General features: G+C 40.0%; 1 protein-coding gene across 1 annotated transcript in view; it reads left to right on the plus strand.

Moving 5' to 3' along the window:
- The window catches only part of PARP4 (poly(ADP-ribose) polymerase family member 4), a gene marked incomplete at its 5' end in the record, with an annotated part of 56,041 nt that continues 32,804 nt past the window's right edge, over nucleotides 1-23,237 (plus strand). Inside the window, 16 exons of the mRNA XM_081953279.1 lie at nucleotides 1-132; nucleotides 1,981-2,155; nucleotides 3,104-3,212; nucleotides 4,570-4,648; nucleotides 5,036-5,143; nucleotides 6,407-6,556; nucleotides 7,248-7,385; nucleotides 9,409-9,582; nucleotides 11,760-11,917; nucleotides 14,549-14,686; nucleotides 16,276-16,371; nucleotides 17,166-17,337; nucleotides 19,336-19,492; nucleotides 21,278-21,402; nucleotides 21,813-21,944; nucleotides 22,980-23,066. Coding sequence (XP_081809405.1) covers nucleotides 1-132; nucleotides 1,981-2,155; nucleotides 3,104-3,212; nucleotides 4,570-4,648; nucleotides 5,036-5,143; nucleotides 6,407-6,556; nucleotides 7,248-7,385; nucleotides 9,409-9,582; nucleotides 11,760-11,917; nucleotides 14,549-14,686; nucleotides 16,276-16,371; nucleotides 17,166-17,337; nucleotides 19,336-19,492; nucleotides 21,278-21,402; nucleotides 21,813-21,944; nucleotides 22,980-23,066 — 2,130 coding nt within the window. The remainder of the gene's footprint in view (nucleotides 133-1,980; nucleotides 2,156-3,103; nucleotides 3,213-4,569; nucleotides 4,649-5,035; nucleotides 5,144-6,406; nucleotides 6,557-7,247; nucleotides 7,386-9,408; nucleotides 9,583-11,759; nucleotides 11,918-14,548; nucleotides 14,687-16,275; nucleotides 16,372-17,165; nucleotides 17,338-19,335; nucleotides 19,493-21,277; nucleotides 21,403-21,812; nucleotides 21,945-22,979; nucleotides 23,067-23,237) is intronic.

Consider the following 23,237-nt stretch of genomic DNA (forward strand, 5'->3'; position numbering starts at 1 on the left):
ATGACAATTGCAATTTTTGCCGGCTGTACGTTCTTTCTGAGAATCAAAAAGTTAACAATTCTAGAAAGGAACAGACTGAAGACATCGATTAAGGAAAATGGTGGGCAGATTGCATTTGGATTAAATCAAGAGGTATGTTTAATACAATACAATACAATAGCAGAGTTGGAAGGGACCTTGGAGGTCTTCTAGTCCAACCCCCTGCCTAGGCAGGAAACCCTATACCATTTCAGACAAATGGCTATCCAACATCATCTTAAAGACTTCCAGTGTTGGGGCATTCACAACTTCTGGAGGCAAGCTGTTTCACTGATTAATTGTTCTAACTGTCAGGAAATTTCTCCTCAGAGAAGTTCTAAGTTGCTTCTCTCCTTGATTAATTTCCACCCATTGCTTCTTGTTCTGCCCTCAGGTGCTTTGGAGAATAGATTGACTCCCTCTTCTTTGTGGCAACCCCTGAGATATTGGAACACTGTTATCATGTCTCCCCTAGTCCTTCTTTTCATTAAACTAGACATACCCAGTTCCTGCAACCGTTCCTCATATGTTTTAGCCTCCAGTCCCCTAATCCTCTTTGTTGCTCTTCTCTGCACTCTTTCTAGAGTCCCCACATCTTTTTTACATTGTGGCAACCAAAACTGAATGCAGTATTCCAAGTGTGGCTTACCAAGGCATTATAAAGTGGTATGAACACTTCACGTGATCTTGATTCTATCCCTCTGTTTATGCAGCCTAGAACTGTGTTGGCTTTTTTGGCAGCTGCTGCACATGGCTGGCTCATATTTAAATGGTTGTCCATTAGGACTCCAAGGTCCCTCTCACAGTTATTACTATTGAGCAAGGTACCACCTATACTGTACCTGTGCATTTTGTTTTTCTTGCCTAAATGTAGAACCTTACTTTTTTCACCATTGAATTTCATTTTGTTAGACAGTGCCCAATGTTCAAGTTTGTCAAGATCCTTCTGTATCTTAAGCCTATCTTCTGGAGTGTTAATGTTGGCTATTCCTGCCAGCTTGGTATCATCTGCAAATTTGATGAGTTCCCCATTTATTCCCTCATCCAAATCATTGATGAAGATGTTGAAGAGTACTGGGCCTAAAACAGAGCCTTGGGGCACTCCACTGCATACTTCCCTCCATGTAGATGCAGTTCCATTGATGACTACCTGTTGAGTGGGGTTGGTCAGCCAGTTACAAATCCATCTGGTGGTGATGCTGTTTAAGCCTTGCATCTTTGGGAGGGAGAACAGCAAATTCAAGAAAGGAGTTTCAGTATAGAATGAAACACAGTTGGATAAACGAGGAAAAAAATTACTTCAATGAATGCTAATTATGACAGATTTAGTTTAGGCCCCCGTGTCTTTTATATGTTATAGAGTGGATTTTATGTCACAGACAACAACTTACTCCTTCCAGGATGTCAAGGCTGCAGTATCTAAAATTGTAGGCAACAAGGGAAAACAGAACTCAGCCTGTTCTGATATAATAGCACACCATGACTTACTGTTACAGAAATGAAAAAAATTGAATTTTTGTAAGAGTTCCATAGGAAATGTAAAATCTCTTTGTATTCTATCTGTTATGAGAAAAGTCTTTTTTTAAAAAGCTATTGACACTACGAATCAGCTGTTTTGATACACATGAACGTGTGTTTTGATTTTTAAATAAGGACATCTACTAGAAAAGCTGCAATTTAAAACCTGTGTTTTTGGTTACAAGATAAATAAATTTGTCCCAAGACTCACCTGAATACCTTGGTAAGAAACCTTCAAAGGGAGAATTTACTTCTAAGAAACAGACAGATAAAGAGATGCATTAAAAATTCTGTAAATTATTAAACAGATCATTAGTGAGAAAGAAAGTACGTTAAAAGTACGCCCAATTATTTAAAAATAACACATGGAAACCTGGTTTTGTAGAATCATGGGTCAGTAAGGGCTATGCGCCATGTGATAATTTGGTCCTAATGTAATTTTAGTGCACTCATGTTGTCACTGAAGATGCTGATGCACTGAACCCCAGCCATCTGAAAACCATCCAGAAATATGAGCTGCCTATGGTAAATGTTGATTTCATATGGGATTCCATTGAAGAAAGAAGACTTCTACAATGTGAGAACTATGAGCTATCCCAAACGGTGCCCTGTGAAACAGGTAAGGAAGCTTTGTTTGAATTAGATGTATTTCATTTAAAAGAATTTCCATCTATACCAGTAGCCTAAAAGTACTGAACCAAAAGTGATATGCTGCCGGTTCACACCGGTTCGGGCAAACTGGTAGTGGCGGTGGTGGGAAGCACCACCCGCCTACCCTGACGTCATCACAGGTGCGCATGCTTCCGCTACTGAACCGGTAGTGAAGAGAATAGCATACCAATACTGTACTGAACTATATGGCAGGTAGGTAATCTTCTCCCCACTACTTTGTATGAGAATATGAAGGGACATGGTGGCTCAATGGCTAAGACTCTGAGTTTGTCGATCAGAAAGGTTGGCAGTTTGGTGGTTTGAATCCCTAGCGCCACGTAATGGAATGAGCTCCTGTTATTTGTCCCAGCTTCTGCCAACCTAGCAGTTCAAAAGCACGTAAAAAATGCAAGTAGAAAAATAGGAACCACTTTTGGTGGGAAGGTAACAGCGTTCTGTGTGCCTTCGGTGTTTAGTCATGCCGGCCACATGACCATGGAGACGTCTTCGGACAGCGCTGGCTCTTCGGCTTTGAAATGGAGATGAGCACCAGCCCCTAGAGTCGGGAATGACTAGCACATATGTGCGAGGGGAACTTTATCTTATGAAGTTAGAATTTCAATAAAATCTTCCCAGTCTAAGACATTTTGCCACAAGAAGCAAAACATCATATAGACACCCTTCACTATCACAGCAGCATCATAAGCATCCTATTCTCTGCATGAAAAGTCCAAAATAACTTTAAATCAGAGAAAAAAATGGTGTGCTTTGTGGCTGAAATGCTGCCTTACTCTACCAGATGTTAAGACTGGCCCCAGTAATCCATCTTTCTAAGGTTTTAGAGCATGTTTTGGTTATATTTCTTATGTACTCGTTCAAACTAATAGATATAAAGTAAATATTGCATGACAAATAGGTACGGAGACTACCTTGAAGAATGCCGATGACAGCCCTAAGGAAAAAGATGTTTCTGAGGAGAATCACAAGCATAAATGGAATGACAGCAGAAACGTAGAAAAACTAAGGTAATTCTTTTATGTTTCATGTTTGTTTTGAAATGAAACCTTGTTCTTCGGAGAAATTTTTTGAGGTTAGAAGAATTCAGTGCATTATATGCAGAATATTCTAGTATGTTTATTGTTAACCTTTTTTTTTAGCAGCAAAAGGCCATATAAAGTGTAAGACTAATATGATGATGTCAGTGGAAGGGATCAAGACTAGGATATTTGTTATGTTTATGATTGTACCCAGTATTCTCAAGATATATTAGATTTCATGCTAACTGGGGATCATGGGTATTGAAGTAAAATAATGGAGGATGCCAATTGGATAATTAAATATCCTCTCTCAGCCATTGGGAGTATTCAGATAAGCTGACCAAAGCCAAAAAGCTTTCCCCGTCTTGTTATCATTGTTGTTGTTAAGCTTGTGTGTTGCCTGATTTCTAACAATTCTGGGCGATGCACAAAAATATAACCAATAAGGAAGTGTTAAATTGTTAGAAATGACTATGATGTTTCTCCCTTCCCCCCCCCCCTTTGAATTGCATCACAATTATTATTGTAACAGACTGGTTTTTAGAAGTGCGGATAATTAGCTACAAAACAAAGCCTATTACAGGTGGTCCTCAACTTACAACAGTCCATTTAGTGACCATCCAAAGTTACAATGACACTGAAAAAAGTTGCTCATGACCATTTTTCTACCCTTACCGCCTTTGTAGCATCTCCATGATCACGTAATCAAAATTCAGATGCTTGGTGACTGGTTCATACTTATGACCGTTGCTGTGTGTCCCAAGGTCATGGGATCTCTTTTTACAACCTTTTGAGAAGCAAAATCAACGGGGAAGCCAGATTCACTTAACAACCATGTTACTAACTTAACAATTGCCGTAATTCACTTAACAACTGTGGCAAGAAAGGTCGTAAATTTGGGGCAAAAATTCACCTAACAAATGTCTCACTTAACAACATACATTTTGGGCTCAATTGTGGTTGTAAGTTGAGGACTACCTGTGTACCGGGATTACCATGGAAGTCTAGGGGCTTAATTGCTATGGAGAATGGAGAGAACTAAAGATCCTGGAAGTTGAAATTGGTGTGAGCTCCGGTCAGCAGAAAATGCCCCGTTTCACAGCTTGGCAGATCTCTTGTGTTTCCAGTCATACATTGGAAGCTTACCACAATTGAGCCTGAACAAAATCAACTTCACTCTCTAACCCTGACAACATGAAGCACAATTTTGAAGAGTAGCACTAGAAGACTCAGTCATTGGCTTTGGAAATGTTAAACCTCATTATTTCCATTAGCCTTCTGGTTATTTCCCAAGGTCTTATCCATATTCAGCAACAAAGAAGAATCTGACATTTTTTTGTTCCAGGTGGTATTCAGATAACGATGAATATGTTCCATATTTTCCTAAAGAGTTTGAGCTTGCAAAATATGACATCCTTGAAAAGGTAATTTTTCTTTGTTAATGTCCTTCCTAACATAAAGTACACATAAATACATAACTTGTACAAGTTATGTGTTTATTTGTACAGGAACACAAAAGTAAACCATACATGCATAATTTTCAATCTATCAATGTGTATTTTAAATGGATTAAGCCACTGATTTTTGCTTGCCATTAAAAATATAGTTATTCTAGTTATTTCTGTAAAATTGCCACTAAATATTCTTAATATAATAGAAGGAGAACAATAAATATTTAGGAATAACTACATTAACTGAACTTAAATAATATATTTAATATATCAATAAGTTAAACTAATTTCTGGTTTAATTTTTGTCCTTACTTGTATTGCTGTAACCAAATACATTTAATTATAATGCCTTTTTTTCAGATTTCAGCACATGGTGAATACGTTGTTCTTGAAATGCAGTGCTTTCAGCAGGAATGCAGTTACCCATTTTGTATAAGAGCACATTATGGCATGCTGGAAGGACGCCCAGTAAGTTTGGATGTATTACTTTTTTGTATTAGCTTTTTTGTTACCTTTAATGCTATTGAATGTTTGTTTTAGATCAAAATTTTATATTGCTCTATTATTATCTTTAAAGGATTAATAGTTTTAGTTATTAATATAGTCAAGTGTAATTTAAAAAAAAATCATATTACTGGTTGTCCTAGTAGAGGTAGCCGTTGACATGGCTTCTTTTCCTGAACATGTCTTCCAATTTTTCTGAGGATATTTCATAGCTTGACGTGGTCAACACAATCAAAGGCCTTTCCACAATCAATTACCTCTCCTCTCCTCTCCTGCTTTCTCAATTATCTAATATGCATCAGCAGTGTTCCTCAACCTTTTCCATAGCTATCCTGGACATCTAACATCTCCTTATCCATGTAGGTCTCTAATCCACACTGAATGATCCTAGGTATTATTATAAATTTGTGTTTCAGTTTATAATTATGTTTCTTTAATTCGTCATAATAATCTGACTTCAATTTTCTCCAGCTGCAAAATGTTCAACTTTTGAACCAATTCAACTTCCTTTATCCACAAAATGTTTCTGCAGAAGTGGGGGATTTGGTTAAAGCACTAACTGCAGCACTCGTTGTTATGACAAGCCAATATTTATCTATTCATTCTGTTTCTGCCTTACCATCTAAATCATGGGTGTCAAACTCGCCGCATCTTGTTGCCGTCATGTGACGCCCCGTGACTTTTTTTCCCTTTTGTTGAGCTGGGGTGGGCGTGGCCTGCGTGTGATGCATCCGGCACATGGGCCGCCAGTTTGACACCCCTGATCTAAATGATTCTTGGCAGATTAATGTCATAGAGAAACATTAAAACATCCATGATAAATCTTCTTTATCTCTTCAGCTCCCACCAATTCCTGGTAATGGGACAATCAGAGCAATTTCTTCTTGGCTTACGTAATAGTTCAAGCTGATTCAGGTTGGAGAAGGTGGTCATGCAGGGCCCATTTGCTAAGAAGCTGTTAGTATTAGCTACTCCTCACCTCACCACTTCCCAGCTACTTTCTTATAGGTTATCAGTATGCGGTGTCAATAACTAGATTTGTCAAGAGAATTACTATTCTCAAGTGCATAACTGTGACAGAAGTTTAGAAACAGAGATTTGAAGCAGGCACATTCCTTTCAAAATGACATCCTTTTACATAATGCCATAAGACAAATAGTGGGTCTTCTGTGAACTTTGCCCCCTGATTTTTAAATTAATAATTTTAACAGCATCCTTTTTTTTAAGAAACAAAAACGACTGATGCCAGCTAAGACCTCTGAAGAAGCTAGAAGACTCTATGCCCTTTCTATTCAAGATTTAAAGAAGATGGGTTTTGAATTAAGAAAAGACTTTCCATATCAAGCAGAATATTTAGCATCAGAAAAATTACAAGAGGTTAGTATGTTTTTTAAACTCTCTTATTTAATGGTTTCATGAAATGAGGAAGACTTTAAAGATTTCCAAGGCTCAGATTTCATTGTGCTGGTTTTTTTATGTAAAGCAAAATGCAAACACTAGTTTTTCTCATAGCAATTGTTTCTTTTTAGTTGCCAAAATTAGCCTAGGTCATCCTAACGCAGTGTCTTCCTAGTCACGTACAGAAAGGAAAAGAAACGCATCAAGAAGACACTACTATTCAGTTATTCGTTTAATTTAGAGGTGACATCCAACAGGGTTGTCATTTGAAATCAGATCCACAGCACTTCACATCCCTCCTATATGTAGTGGTTTGGGTCATAGCACAAGCAGTTCCTCAGCCATAAGCAGCATATCTCACTGGCATTATTATGCTTGTGGGTTGTACCTTACTAATACTGCAAATAAAAATAGATATTTTTAAAAAATTGATAAGCTATGTTTAGCTCTGTTTCAGAAATTTTAAACCTATTTGTAAAATGCATTTGAGATTAAAAGTAGAAATAAATGGATTTTGGTCGTATTTTTTTAATATTTTAAATATATTGTGTAATTTATCCTGAATGCAACCAATGTATTGTTAATTAGTGAACTGGCTTTATTTTCAACTTTTTTGTTGTTGTTGCTGATTGTTTTTTTTAGCAACTTAGTTCTAATTCTTTATTTACAGATGCTTATAGCAGATGCAGCCAGTTCCAGTGTTTTGTCTGAAGAAGTTGGTAGGTTTGTGGAACTTATCTGGACTGAAGCAGTTGGACACCTGGATGGTCTGCTAGATAAACCCGTAACAAGAATCAGCCTCAATGATGTATGCAACTTTGCTTGAAAATATTGGTTCTTATAGAGCAGGGGTGTCAAACTCAATTTAATTGAGGGCTGCATTAGGGTTGTGTTTGACCTCGGAGGGCCAGGATGGGTGTGGCCAGCATGATGTCACTCGTATTGGGGACACCTATGGTGGCCCAAGCACTCTGCCAGCGAAAACGGACTCCCAAGCTCCATTTTGGCTGCAACGGCCTCCTGCCATCTGCGCCCCCCCCCCTTCCCCAAGCTCCATTTTCACTGGCAGAGGCACCGGAGGCCAGTCCTTCGCTATTTCCAGGGCAGCCCCACGGGCCAGATCTAATCTGGCCCCCAGGCCTTGAGTTTGATCTCCCTGTTCTAGAGCATGTGAACAGAAATGAAATGTTAGGCAAACATATTTTTTTATCTCTTAAGTTGTGAAAAGTTTCCCCACAGTTGGGATTAATATGTCATGAAAAATGCATAAATTATTATCTGTCTGTTCCTTACTAAAGCACACATACTATAGTGTTGTGGCCCAGCAGGATCCGGTTGAGCTGCTGATGGACTCGGATAGCGAGGAACCATATGAGTCTGCCCTGGATGATGTGGAGGGTTCAGATTCAGAGCAGGGACCAGAGAGGCTGGTTGGCCACCAGGAGGCGTCTGAGGCATGGAGCAGTGGGGAGGATCAAAGGCAGTTTGTCCCTGATGCTAGATTGGGAAGGGCTGAGAAACGGAAGCAGCAACTCCATAGGCAAACTCACAGAAGATGATTAACCACAGGTGGTTGTGGATTGGCCCCTCCCAAGAGAGATTATAAGTGAGGTGTTGGGAGGGGACATTTGCAGGAAACAACCGTTCGAATTAGTAGTTAAGAAAATCTATCTGTGTATTCTAGCCGTGTCTGTTCGTTTGGACTATCTGCGTTGCTTCATTTGAATGTGAGTTGTCTGGGCCCTCAGCCAAAGGATTCAATATCTCAGTAATTAAACAGTGGCAAACAGCCAAGCCTGTGTTCTGCTTTATTCACAGGTGTGTGTGGGGGGTTGGGGGGGTGTCAGAACACTATAGTATGTAAAATTACTAAATTATAAAGCTGTTGAACGTGTGCAGATGTTGCTCTCAAGTAACGTCTTGTTTTACTTTAACTTACTTATTATTTTGTGGCACTTAACAACCACGGTTCATCGATAACTCAAGGCAAGGTACTTGGGGATTCATTATCCTTTTTTTTTTTACTCTCACAGTTCAAAGAGAGTGACTGCTTGAAAATTATCCAGTCAGTTTTGTGGTCAAATGGGAACTTGGACCCAGGTCTTTCCAATCCAGTAACTTCTCTACTCTTCTTGGTGGAGATTGGTCATTATGGGTTCTGTCATCGTTTCCCTTAGAATCCCAAGCAATGATTGTGCTGGTACTGAATTTTAGAGGTGAAATCCATAGATCTGGCTAGTGCCACACCACAGGGGTAGGTTGCTCCCAGCATTACTGCCGGTTTGTTGCACACGCATGTGCAAAAATGTAAAAAAAAGAAAGGAAAAAAATTACATTTGGGCAATTACAATTCTGTTCATGCACAGAACCGAAAATCAAGATGGCGGCCCCATAGGAGAACCGGTTCAGAGACGTGACAGGCCTGGATCGCTGCCAATTCCAGCGACCCAGGCCCCCAAACCATTACCGGTTCGGCCGAACTGGTAGGAACCCACCTCAGCAGCACCACAACTTACACACCTAATATAGCTACACGGACCTGCAACATTGCACCAGATATATTTGAAAAGCATATCCAGCAGTCTGAACTATATTGTGGTAGAATTGTGTTTTAGTATTCTAAAAGATCAAGTTAGAATGTGACTATCCATTACTAGTAGTAAAAATTATTTTTCTCTGACAACATACGGGTAGGTACATAGACGTTCAGAAATCTGTGAGAGGCTTTGTGAAGGGAAGTTCAGAAAATGGCAGGAGATTTCACCAGTTTGTTCTTCTCATATGTCATAATGGGTTTTTTTAAGCCTTTTAATACAATATTTCCTTAAAAGGTGAGCAGAGCTGAAGGCATTCTTCTTCGGGCAAAGAAGTGTTATGAAGAAACAGAATCTCAAACAGAGCTGTCTGCAATCATGACAGAATTCTATAAAATCATACCCCACAAAAATGTTTTGGATGATGATATTAGCAAAAACTTGATATATACTAAACGGGACCTCTGTCAGGTAACTGTATCGGGCTTCATTCAACTTTTCAATGCCTCCTGTATATGAGAACAATCTAATATAATAGATTCCACAACAGTTAAATTGCAAATATGACCTTATGCTTGAAGGATATTCCAAAATGGCTGTCTCTTTAGTCAAAAATCACAAAAAGAAATTAAAAGAATCACTTGAGATATTGAGATCCTGAGTTGAATTACAACTCTCAAAAATATTTATTGGTTGATTTTTATAGCGGTCCCTCTTGTGAGGAATGGCCAAAGGCTAGGAACTGTAAGGCTTGCAGAGATATTTATCTGCAATATATATCAGATTGGGGAGGTTTGTCTCTTAAGGAGACATTCCTTTGTGCCTTATGTTATTGAAATTGCAGCTGGTGAGTATCGGCTTTCAAGTTAGGATACTTGATTGAACATCAGCTAGTGCCAGCATTTGCTGATCACTTTATAAAGTTGATTTTAATCTGTAATTGAACAGTTTAGAAATAAACACCCAAAACAAAAGTGATATAAAAATAAAATAAAAGAATTGCAGACATCAGGACACAACAATGAGTAAGAAACAAGCAAAAAGATTGTTCTTCAATAGAACGAGTTATAATTTGACTGCATGGAATCATATTACTCAGATTTTTCAAGACATAGATTTTTTTTAAAATGTAACAAATGCAAACATGTCTGCAATTCAGGGTTTTCAATCAAGTACCATAGGATTTTTTCAGTTGGAATGAGACAATCAAAGCTGCTGTACACATCAATGATGTCCTAGGACAGTGACGGTGAACCTTTTCGGCACCGAGTTCTGAAAATGGAGCACGCATACATGCTCGTCGGGGCCACAACCTGGAAGAGGAGCTGCACAGGGAGCATGTGCACACTGGAAAAGGAATGTCTGGTTTCTGGTGTGTTTCTGCGCACCAGCCAGCTAGTCTTGGTTACTGGAGCACATGCACATGCAACAATCGACTGGCCCGCATGCTCACACCAGAAAATGGAAGACCAGCTCTTCCAGTTTCCAGCACGGCCACACGCACGAAGGCCAGCTGATCATCGCATGCGCATGTGTGCCAGAAACCCGGAAGAGGAATGGATGACGCGCATGCCAGGTGACATGGCTCCGCATGTCACTTCGGGCATGCGTGCCATAGGTTTGCTATCACGGTCCTAGGAGATTTAAAAAATCTCAGGATGGTGGCTTGCAACAATGTGATTGAAGCCCATTCCTTTAACACGCAAAAAGGGGTGAGCTTTTATTCCATGGTGGCTCATGTTTAGATTTTGTTTGGTTCCAAATTTTGCAGATGTAATTTAATATTACAGTCACATTGCCAACCCGTTTTTTTCCAATACCTTACTTTTTAAAAAAGATTTATAGAACTGTCCATCTTTAGTAATTCTGGGTTGTTTGCAGTCTTATTCACCTTAACCTAAAACAATGTCATTGCAGGAATGTACCTCAAACATACTGTATTTTTCGGAGTATACAACGTGCCTTTTTCCCTCAAAAAAGAGGGTGAAAATCTGGGTGCGTCTTGTACACTGAATACAGCATTTTTGGCCTACCAAAACCCCAACCCTTTGCAAAAATGGACGTGTAGAGGGTTTGGGAGGCTTGCAAAGTGCTCCTGGGGGTTGGGGAGGGGGAAAAAAAAGCAGAAAATGGGGCATTTTGGCCCAGCCCCCAGGAGCACTCTACAAGCCTCACAAAGCTCTGCATGCTCTTTATTTTTATTGCAAAAAACGAGGCCTGCAGAGGGTTTGGGTGGCCTGCAGAGTGCAAAAATTTTGTAAAAAAAATTTTTACCTCTTCAAAATCATGGTGCATCTTATACTCCGGTGTGTCCTACAGTCTGAAAAATACGTTAAGTCATATATTCCCATATTTTAGACTTCCAACATACAGAAGTTGAAACTCAGCACTTATTGTACATTCCATGGGACATCAGGTAGAGATAAAAAATAGTTTTTAGGTGAATTATACCTTTAAAAAGTAGACCATTAATTTAGCATTCTTTAAGATTTTGGTCCATTGATTTATTCAAATGAACCTATTTCATTACTTCTGCCTATATCACAGACCTATAAAATCATAATTGTATGGGTCTTTTATTGATAGTGAAGTAGGCTTTTCTTTGTCAAAGAAATGTAACAACTTTGGATTCCATCTTGCTTTTGCAGCTGATTAGAGATATGCTGAATATTAGTGAAATAAACATGTCGGTTCTTAACACATCATCCCTTTCTAAGTATCGGACTTTGAGATGCAGGATTGATGCTCTAGATGTGGCAAGTGAAGAGTTTAACAATGTCAAACACTTACTGGAACAAAACACCAGGTAATTTTTCATACTGGTATGAGATTTCAGGATTAGTATTGTGCAAGTTCCTTTTTTTTTCTTTATAATACTCTAATATTATTAAGTAATATCTAAAATATCTTTGAGCATATAAATACAATTTGCAATCTTCTGAATACCTAATAGATATTGTCTTGGTTCAAGTTTCAGCTATACACTTGAACACAGTTGCTTTAGATATTACATATGAGCCACGGCGCAGTGGTTAGAGTGCAGTACTGCAGGCTACTTCTACTGCCTGCTGGCTGCCTTCAATTTGGCAGTTCAAATCTCACCAGGCTCAAGGTTGACTCAGCCTTCCATCCTTCTGAGGTGGGTAAAATGAGGACCCAGATTGTTGGCAATATGCTGACCGCTTAGAGAGGGCTGTAAAGCAGAGTAAAGCGGTATATAAGTCTAAGTGCTATTGCTATTAGCAGTTTATTTCAAAGTTAAACAGCAGAAGAGGAAGATCATAAATCAACACAAAAGTCTCTGAGGAAGAAAACTTGCCTGAATGGTTTTTCTTTCAGTGGGAGTCGAGTCCAAAATCCAGCCCGAGTTCAGAAAGCCAGGGGTCAGAATTACACAAACAGATCCCTCAAGAACATCATGTAAGAGCCAGAGATTAGACAATTGTTTCCAACTAAGAATCATGGATCAGGGCTGTCCCTTAAATTAGGCTGCAACCAGCTGCCTTCTGTTACAAAGACTTTTCCCTCAGTTTGGCAGGAAGCCTCATTGAGCATTGTTGTTCTGCTCTGGGCCTTAAGAGTCATACCTCATCACCTGACTATTCCAGCTGTTCAGATAGTGCCTGTGTTCAATCAGCCTGAGGTGATTTTTGGCTTGGGATCTCCTGATGCTAATATTCCTCATGTTCAGTTGGAGTAGTGTCAGACTGACTCCTCAGCCATAACACAGCTGCCATAGAGGGCATGCTCATTCACAACAACGGTTCCTTCGCTAGTGCTGCGGGATGATCTTGCTTTCTACAGCGGCCACGTTTTTAACGCTTTGGTTGGTTATGCCAAGTGATTATGAGAAGCCCTGAAAGGGCCTTTCTAATCTGAAAATATGTGAAGTCAAAACATAAGTAAGGTGGAACCTCACGCCTTGTGTTTAGCAAGTAATGTGTCAATTGCCTAGAAAGTTCTTATTGTAGGGCAGTGTTGGGGAACCTTTTTCGGCACCAAGTGCCGAAACAGGAGTGCGTGCGTGTGCGGGAGCACCAGAAACCGGAAGAGAAGCTCCGGAAGAGCAGCTGGTCTTCTGGTTTCTGGCACATATGTCCGCATGAAGGCTGGCACTCCTGGGAGCTGCTCTTCCAGTTTCTGGCATGCCCGCGTGAGCGAAGACCAGCTGGCTGGTACGCCTAGGAGCTGTTCTTTCGTTTTCCGGTGCTCCTGCGCACACGAAGCCCAGCTGGCCGGCACGCATGTGCGTGCTGGAACTCAGAAGAGCAACAGGCAATGGCTGGTGTGCCCGGAGAGATGGCTGTGCTTGCCACTTCCTGCACATGTGCCATAAGTTTGCCATCATGGTTGTAGGGTAACTATTCCTGCTCTGCAAAGTCCCATATTGAATTATCATGGTCTATTAGTCTTTATTCAGCCCTTGTTAAATCATCTTGTTCCTTTGACTCTTTTAATAACTCTGACCCAGATAAATGCACTGCCTTACACGCTTATGCACTTACTAAATTTTATGACTGAGAAGCCGTGAAGCAGATTTCTTTTATTTGGACCCTGCTTCTAGCATAAGTTTAAATCTTGCACAAGAACATGTTATTTACATGTTCTTCCTTAGGCCAGAATTTGATGATAATCACAATGACAAAGCTTGAATCATAAGTACAAATTAGAGGGGGGGAATGCAATAGTTGGAGTGTGAAATGGGGAAAGTAGTTAAAGTAACATGTTTTCAGATTAGAAAGGCACTCTAAGGGCTTTTCATAATCACTTGGCATAGGTGGTGGAATGAAAAGAGATTTTCTGCCACCTGGGTCCAAAACTGAATTGTGTCATGAACCTATATGCAGCCTAAAGCTTTTGGGTTTTGGAAATGCCCCAAAGCTTTTACTAAATAGAAATTGTTATTGGGAGAGAAGAAAGAAAATGACAATCCAATGAAATGAAATTTACTGTTTATTCTGGCCTCAGCACTGTATTTTGGAATGTGGCCAGAGATAGTATTCTACCAGTTCTGACCGGTTTGCCCAAACCAGTAGCGGAAATCGCGGGCGCTCCTGCCCGCCCACTCTGGCTCTATGGCATCCCATTTAGGCCCCTTTTTTTAGGCAAAGCGCATACGCGGAAGGTGGAGCTCATGCGCGGGCACACACACGCGCTCACATTTGTGAATCAGTAGGGAAGGTAAGTCAATACCACCCCTGAATGTGGCCCTTAACCAGGCACTCAAAAGCCATGGGTCACCCCTTGCTATCGAAAAGATTATGCTCCTGTCATGGCTATTTACTTGTGGAAATCTCTCTTATCTTTATGTTTTACAAGAGATAGGTCCTCAATGGCATTAGGGATTTTGCAATTGGAATGCCTGTGGCCTGGCTATACAGTTTTTAATATGAACATTTATTGAATATTTATTTTCTTTTTGATTTTTTTCTTGCAGTGAAAATCTAATACAGGTTTTGAATATATATAAAATCAGCAGAGGAACTGAAAGTATGGTGTTTGAGAGAAAACTTGGCAATGTTCAATCTTTATTTCATGGATCGTCTGTTTGCAACTTTGTGGGAATCCTCTCAAGGTAACAGCTTGAATTGTATTCTACCTCTTGAAACTTTGTAGGTTTGCTTTGCTTTGTTTTACTTTAAATGGGACAATGCTTATAAGGCAACTAGCCAAAATAGCAGTGTTATGAAAAACATTGTTTTTCAGTCTTACATGTCAGGCCAGCTCAGAGATACCTAGTGCACATCTTCTGCTAAGCTTGGGCTAAGGTGGAAAGGATGAGAAGAACATCACCAAACAGCTTCTGAATTGAATTGTGATTTCCTGGGGAAAAAAGGAATGTCTAAATAATAATTGAAAAAGAGGAAACATTTTTTCCAGGGTTGTCTAGTGTCTATTGGAATGGGAACTGATGCTTTAGCTGAAAATCTCATTTAAATTCCCTTTATTTTGGTGACAGTTATTTCTAAATTCTCTGTATGATTAAAGGAAACATGTTATTTATTGAGAATCTTCAGGGAATTATAGACCCTTTTACAGTTTGGTTAAATAATTTGGAACAGTTGGAACAGTTACCTTGACTCTATACAAGTAAGAGGGAGCTATAGATTTTTTGTTTTGACTTTTACCTGATTGCCAGAAAGGTAACAGGGTGGCAGAGTCCTATGTGTAGAATTGGAAGAATTGATGCCAGGTGAGGCATTTCCTGGAACAGTGATGGCCAACCTTTTCCCCCTTGGGTGCCAAAAGTGCGTGTGCGCGCACATGCATACCCACACTTGTAATTAAATGCCCCCCTGTGTTGTGTCCACCTGCGCATGTGTGCACAACCACCACCACCCGCTGCCCCCTGCAATGAGCGCATTGCTTTCTTTGAGCTGTGGAGGGCGAAAACACTCTATCCACGCCTGCCTGAAGGCCGAAAATCAGTTGGCGCCCGCTGGAACTGACATAGAGCAACATCTCGCGTGCCCTCAGATATGCTCCGCGTGCCACCTGTGGCCCGCATGCCATAGGTTCGCCATCATGGCCCTAGAAGATTATTAGTGACGTGAGAATTACAAAGCGCTTTTCCCAAGGATCAGAAATGATCAGAGTGTGTAGACTCAGAGTACGTCTAGGAGAGGAGGCTTTAGACTCCATCTTACCAACACAGTGGAGTTGCCATAGTAACGGCTTCACAGTACTCCCACAAGGGAGCTCCCTGTGGTAAGGGGGAAAATCCAACATTAGAAAGTACGGACATCTCCCCCTATAAATAAATACCTGGACCACACCGGGTTATCAACTAGTCCTTTATAAAATTTGCTTAAACGTGATGACTCAATCCATTGAGTCCAATGGATATTTTGCATTTTTTATCTCTCCTGAATATGTTAGTTTTAATGAATATTTTCTCTAAAATAAAAAAAAATGGAAAGGCAGGTGTATCTTATGCATTTAGAACATGTGATTTGAATCTCACAGATGATGACGATAATGATGGATGATGCAGGTAAGTGTGAAGGACAAGAATGGAAAAAAAATCAGAATATGTATGTGCTATTAGTTTCTTTTTCTTTAGTTATCTAAATCCAAAAGAACATCTGTTCAAAATGAATTTGCTAATAGAGAAATATTTGCTTCTGTATCTCAGTATGTTTTACATGCTAATTTTTTTTTTAGAGGACTACTTTTGCCAAAGGTAGATGAAGAGGTTGCCTTAAAAAGAACAGATGTTGGGTACTTGGGGAGTGGCATTTATTTCAGCAACTCTGTAAGGTAACATCTGAAATCATTTTTTTTCCAGAACAGCAGTATTATATATGTATCTGTCTCTTCTAAAAATATTGTTGACTAAATACAATGAATTTGTATATTTTCCTGCATAAATACTTAGGGGGAACAGGGTGGTGTAATGAACAGAGAATTGGCATTGGACTAGAGCAGATTTCCCCAATCTGATGCCTTCAAGGTGGGTTGGAACTACAGCTCTTTGCATTTCAAAAAAGGCGCCAAACAAGATACGTTCTTGGAGTTCTCAACCCCAATGCATTTAAAAATGCAAAATTGATTCAGATAAATTTTAATGAACTTTGAACAATTGTCTGTTTTCAAAGGAAGCATGATTCTTAGTATAAGCCCATTTCCTCCTGCTGGAATCACCTTGACTTTGCATCAGCTTCACATTTGTCTTAAGACCAATGGGGAGTAGGTCTATTGGAGGTCCATTGTCTATTGGAGAGAATAATTAATTTTAAAGATTATTTAAGATGTGTTTGAGAGACAATGGTGCGATGCTCCTAATAAATATTAATCGGATGAGCTTTTCTCTTTCTACCAGCCCCAACACATTCCTCAAACTACTTGGGATTGGTCATTAAAAAATGGCCTTTCCCTGTTTTAGAAACTGTTGTGCAAGATGTGACAGTCCAAACGGAACCAGTAAGGCTCAGACTAATCTGGTTAAGACAGCAAGGCCAATTGGCCTTTTGCTTTAACTAAAATAGTTAATCTAAATGATGGCTATGAAAAAAAGCATTTGGAATGAGCAGACATTTCTCTCTTTTTAATAGAACAAGCATTAAGTATTCCCAGCCATGTGAAACAGATGGAACTCGACTGTTGCTCATTTGTGACGTAGCACTTGGACGTTGTTGGAAGACTGAGGAAATCTGCTTCATTATGCAAGGTTATGATAGTGTACATGGAGTCCGTAGAACAGAAAAGAAAGAATCTATTTTTGAGGTATTTGATCCAGCTAGTTGTGAATAATCTAGAATACGTGGGGGAAAGGCAAGCTAATTGTAGCTAATAGTAAAAATGTTAAAAATGAGTATAGAGCTTAAAGTAAAAGTTGTTACCTTAGTTTAACCATTATTAATTTCAAAATCTGATAGGCTTCCAGGGAAGCAGGGGTGGGATCTTACCGGTTAAACAACCGGTTCGCTGAGCGGACGTACCAGTTCTCCTGTGCGCTGCTTGGGGAATCCAAGCATGGGTTAACTTTGTCCATTAGCCTAGAGACTGGGTTATGTAATTGTTGACCATGCCTTCTCTGACTGGGATAGTTCAGTTTTTTAACTCAGTCCAGCCTTAAAGAGACGCAAAACAAATTCCTCTAGGATAATAGACAAAATTAACTAATTGGACTCGGATTCTTCATTGCTACCAAATTTATCTTGGAGCACTGTTTGATTGAGGATTGACCGAGTTCATTCGTGCTTGAATTTAAATAATTTGCGGTTCCTTGCGGCTCTAGCAGCCAGAGGAACGTTCGCCAGGAGGATTGCTTATCGGGTGTTTGAATGTGTTTTAAAGCAGAAGAGAGTTGGTTCGCCACTCTCAATCTTGATCAGTGGCCATGGTGAGAGTCGGTTCGCCGCTCTCAAGTCGTCGAGGGGGGGAACAACCCACTTGTTACCGCCTCCTGTCCTTCCTGATTGCCACAGAGAGAGGCAGCATGCCATTGTCTCCAGCAGACACAAGCGCGGTCAACCATGCATCGGATGACCGTTCCCTATTGTTTCAGAGCTTTGCCACTGCCGCACAGTCCCAAATTAGTTTAGCAACGTCATTTAGGCAGCCGGAGCCTTCACTTCTGGATAGAGAACGGCGGCCATTTTTGGAGCCGATTTGAATTTCACACCAAAATAATTGCTAGCGCCGGCCATTTTGGGTCATTAGTAGCCTCGCGCCAAAAACAACAGGAAAGGGCGGAAAGGGCAGAGTTTTCCTTTCGCGCTCAAATTGTGACCTGGTCATCGCCGTCGCCCTTCATCCGACATTATAAAGTGGACGTGTATGCCTCAGCGGAGGCTTCCTTTGGGCGGCATGTCTTACAGAGGGTTGTATCATCATCCACGGCCCCTGACCAGCCTACGTCCTGCCCTTGAAACATTGCTTTGGCATGTCCCTATGCTTGGATTCCCCAAGCAGCGCACAGGAGAACGATCGTTGGCTTACCTGAACAGTCCTTCTATGTGCGGTGCAAGGGGAATCCAAACCCTCCCTCAGCTTTGGCTGGTCTGGGCATTGACATTGATTTCACACACGCATGCATGCAACGCGTCTATTGCCTACTTACCTTCTTCTATGCTGATTCATTTGCTTCTCTTGGATCAGCTGGGCCTTCGTACAAAACTGAACTATCCCAGTCAGAGGAGATGTGGTCAATTTTTTCATAACTCAGTCTCTAGGCTAATGGACAAAGTTAACCCATGCTTGGATTCCCCTCACAGCGCACATAGAAGGACCGTTCAGGTAAGTCAACGGTCGTTTACAGAGAAATCATCTTCCGCATTACTGCTTGGGAGGAAAACAGCTAAGGTGTGGCAATCCACTCTGCCGTGCCTATCAGCTGGGCTTCAGAAAAGGGAATATAGGTGAGTATAGCGCAGGGGCGGGCAAGCGTAGCTAATAGTTGGAGCTACCAGTTTGCCCAAACGGTTCGAACTGGTAGAATCTCACCCCTGCAGGGAAGGTAGTCTTTTGAGCCATCAACATTGCCCTGAATCCTCATCAAAAGTCCTCAAGTGAGTTCTTGTCTAGAAGCAGTTCACCAAAGTTCATAAGGGAAGCAATGGTTTGCTAAATTGATATAATACTTCAGCTTTCTGAACTTTTCTCTACCTAACTTGGCTTTTGGCAATTGTGAGTAGGACTTCAGAATCAGCTTATCTATCTATATTTGTGCTCTGGTATGATTCCTAAAATATATGTTTTATTTTGTTTTCTTCCAATAAGGATGATGAATTTGTAGTGTACAGAACCAGTCAGGTCAGAATCAAATATGTGGTTCAATGTACATGCGATAATGACCAAGTTAAAGAATTCCAGCCAATAATTCAGACTGAATTAGAAGACCAGAGGCTTTCTTTTGAGGATTATGACCAGCCTAAGGGTAAGAAGTCATTTTTGAAATTACCCACAATAACAGTCAAGCCTGATTTCTTGGTATTTTCTGAAACTTGTTTTTATTTTTTAGTCTTTTGATAAAAATACATCTGCACTAACTTAGCACAAATATGCAGAATATAACAATATGACAATGTGAATGATAACTGTCAATTTTTAATTCTTGTCCCCTTCACAGATAAAGAATATTCTCTAAGCCAGGAGTGTCAAACTGGATTTCTTAGAGGGCCAGTGGGGGGGCGGGGGGAGATGGAACAAACTCCTCCTGCAACACTCTGCCAGCCAAAACGAGGTTTGTGGGGCCGCACATAGGCCCCCCTGCACCTTATTTTGGCTGCAGGAGGCACCACAGGCTGGTCCTTTGCTATTTCCAGGTGGCCCCACAGGCCACATTTAAACACCCCACAGTTGAATCCGGCCAATGGGCCTTGAGTTTGACATCCCTGCTCTAAGCCCATGTCTAAAACCTGTTCTTTTCCTCTACATTTTTAAAATAGAGAAAGTAGTTATGTGGAACTAAATGGTATGTATGTATTTTCTAAGCTGCTTTTCTCTGAATATGATTTCCCCCCCCTAAACAGAGAGTTTTTTTCACCAGAACAGCAATGAAATGTCTGTAGGCTATTTGTGGCTTCCTATATCTATGTTGCTACCTTCACAGAATACCAGGATTCATACTGAAGTTTTACTTCAGGTGACCAATCCTGAGCAATATGATTTTTGAACTTGTTTTTGTTTTCTGCCATCTCAATCTTAAACGTATAGGTGTTACTGTAAGTCTTTGTACATCTATTTTTAATTCCTCTGAACCAGTGGTGGGTTCCGGCATTCACACATGAATGTGCGCAGCGTGCATATGCGTACTTACTGCCTGCGACGCTCCAGCTGCTCGGCGGAGTGTCGCGCAGGCGCCATACGCTCCATGCACTGAAGCCCCAAAGAGCTCAAATACCGGTAAGGAGTGAGAGCAGGCAGGTCCTCCGGAGCACTGTACCGGAACGGTACCATACCGGAGGGTACCGGTCGTAACCCACCACTGTTCTGAACAAGGAAAAATAGCGCTGAAAATGAAGTTCCTTTCCAGCCTGTGATCTTGCAGCCACTTGAACAATAAAAAGTAGAGAAAAATAAAAAAGACATTTTAACTGCAAGAAAGGTGCTTCGTCCTACACCAAGAGGATTAATTCCCCCACACAATTAGGGGGTCAGGGAATTTTTCACTAATTTTTCATCTGTTTCATAGTTCCCAGGACTTATAGTATAGTGATTTTTAACTGTCTATTGCCCTTGAACAAATCCTTTGGGAGAACTAGTTAGTTTATTGTTCTTATACATATTTTTATGAAAGTCCCATCTTCATGCCGCTTGTGATATTGATGGATGTTTTTCTTTCTTTTTAAGGTTAAAAGTTAAGGTCCAAAGATTTGAGGGTTGCCTTTATATAAATGTAATGCTGAGAAGCACTTTGAATAATGCTTTCAAAGCTGAGCTACTGAGAACAGGTTTAGGACTCACAATCCAGAAGACACCCACATTTCATCACACACACACAGACACACATACTTAAATGACAAGGTCCTTGGGAGAAAGGAAGACAAGGGGAATTGGGAGGTGGTGAATTAGGGGAGAAGAAAGGACAGTTGAAGGAGGCAACTTTTCAGGGAAAATAAAATTAAATGCCCAGGAAAAGCAGGGAGAATGTTGTCTAAAGAGACCACTAGTTTGAGATTCTGATTACAATATGTGTGTATTTTTAACTTGTCTCATTTAGACTATACAGTACCGAGCCATGATCTATTGAATGATATTTCTGCTGGCCTACTAGACAGAGCTGGGAGTCCAATTCCTCTTAAAGATATTCAAATCAAAGGAAGAATAATAGACTTAGTAGCAGAGGTAAATGCTTTTGGTTTTTCCTAGAAGTGCCTCAAAATTGTTCAAAATTGTATTTTTAATTCTTCAAAAATTTTAATTTTAATTTTCAAAAATCTTTTACTATCACATTTTTAATTCACTGTAAAATCCAAATATGAGAACAGAAATCAAAAATTTTGAGCCAAGAGCAGGAATTGCGGTGGTGGGGGGGAATATCAAGGAATCAGCTTTCGTATAATATCCAGCTGAAATATACTTTTCTGCCACAACTGGCTGATTTATTGTTTGTCTGTATTCTCTTTCTTTGGGCTGTGTTTAGTTACGCTGAAAGTATCAATCCTAGTATGGAAGCTACATCCGTGAGAATCTTTTTATTGGAAACTTTCATGTTGTCCGAACTAATTCATAAAATAGATTGCATTGTATTACAGGTTGTGGTGTTTCAGACCTATGAAAATGAAACAGAAAGTCCCATTGAAGCAAAATATGTCTTCCCCTTGGATGATACAGCTGCTGTATGTGGATTTGAAGCATTCATTAAAGGAAAGCATATAATAGGGGAGGTAAGCTGATGCTGTCCCAGAAAGGCAGATGACTTTATATCAACATTTCCCAACTTGGAATTTCTTGGGGACAACCATCCTTTGCTCCTGGCCTGTTGAGGAAGACTATTCTAGGCTGTCATGACAACTGTGTTAACATCCTCCCAGCCAGCAATCTATTGTTTTGACAATGAAAACACACAATTAACTGCTTTGGTTGATGCTTGATTTTTTTTTTAGCAGTTTTTAATATATACTATCCTGTGTTGGTCTTCCCGTTGCTACGGAGATGGTGGATAATTTGCCATATAGAGTATTGGCTTGGGGGATTCTTTGACCATCTTAGTGGTCCAGGTAATGGCCCAACTCTACCAGGCCCTGATATTGCTTGAAAGAGCAATGAAAAGAAAAATTCTCTTTGGATGTATTGATTTTGCTAGCTTGAACTGCTTCCTGCAGTCCAGGATTTTAAGAGGAAATGTAGCAGTGGTAGAGCAAGATAATTTTGGATCCTAGATACAGTAATAGTGAAGCCTCTAGTTTTGCAGTAGGCTACATTTTTATATGAGAATAAGTACAGTTTTGTTTTAGAAAAATTTAATACACATTTTAAAGTAAGAAATAATTAAGTTGGTATCTGTAACAAAGTACATGCACAGCTAGCTTCCTCCTGATTATAAAATGTTTAAAAGAATAAAAAGGAAACATTGAGCATCATCTGCTACATATGGGGCTTGATTTTATTTTGCTGGGGGGGGGCTCTATTTTATTCTGAGGTTGTCTCCTGCTTAGGAGCACATCATTTCTGATAGAATCATCTAAATTAGATTCAAAAGAGTTTACTAAATCTTTGTTCCCAATAGATTAAAATGAAATCATTCTCTAAATAGCAACTTATTTTGAGATGCAAGTAACCAACTTACTATGTTAGCCCAGCAACTTCCTATATCTTGCTTCCCGAGATTTATTACGGAGTGTGACATAGTGATGTGTGTTACTTTATTTTAATTTTCTTTCAAACCAAGATAAGTATTACATATTATTCAACGTTAATAGATTAAAGAAAAGGAAAAAGCACATCAGGAATACAGAGAGGCCATCAGTCGAGGCGATGGAGCTTATTTGATGGATCAGGATGCCCCGGTAGGTGATATATAGATTTATATAGATTTATTTATATATAGATATATATAGATTTATTGAACAATTTATGACAATGTTGGACTCCATTTTCTGAAGTTAGACTAGTCTCTAAACTGGAAATATTAATATGCATATATACATTATCTAGAAGATGATGTAAGTTAGGAGAAG

This window comes from Natrix helvetica (assembly GCF_964273705.1).
Source record: "Natrix helvetica genome assembly, chromosome: 4".
NCBI lineage: Eukaryota > Metazoa > Chordata > Lepidosauria > Squamata > Natricidae > Natrix > Natrix helvetica.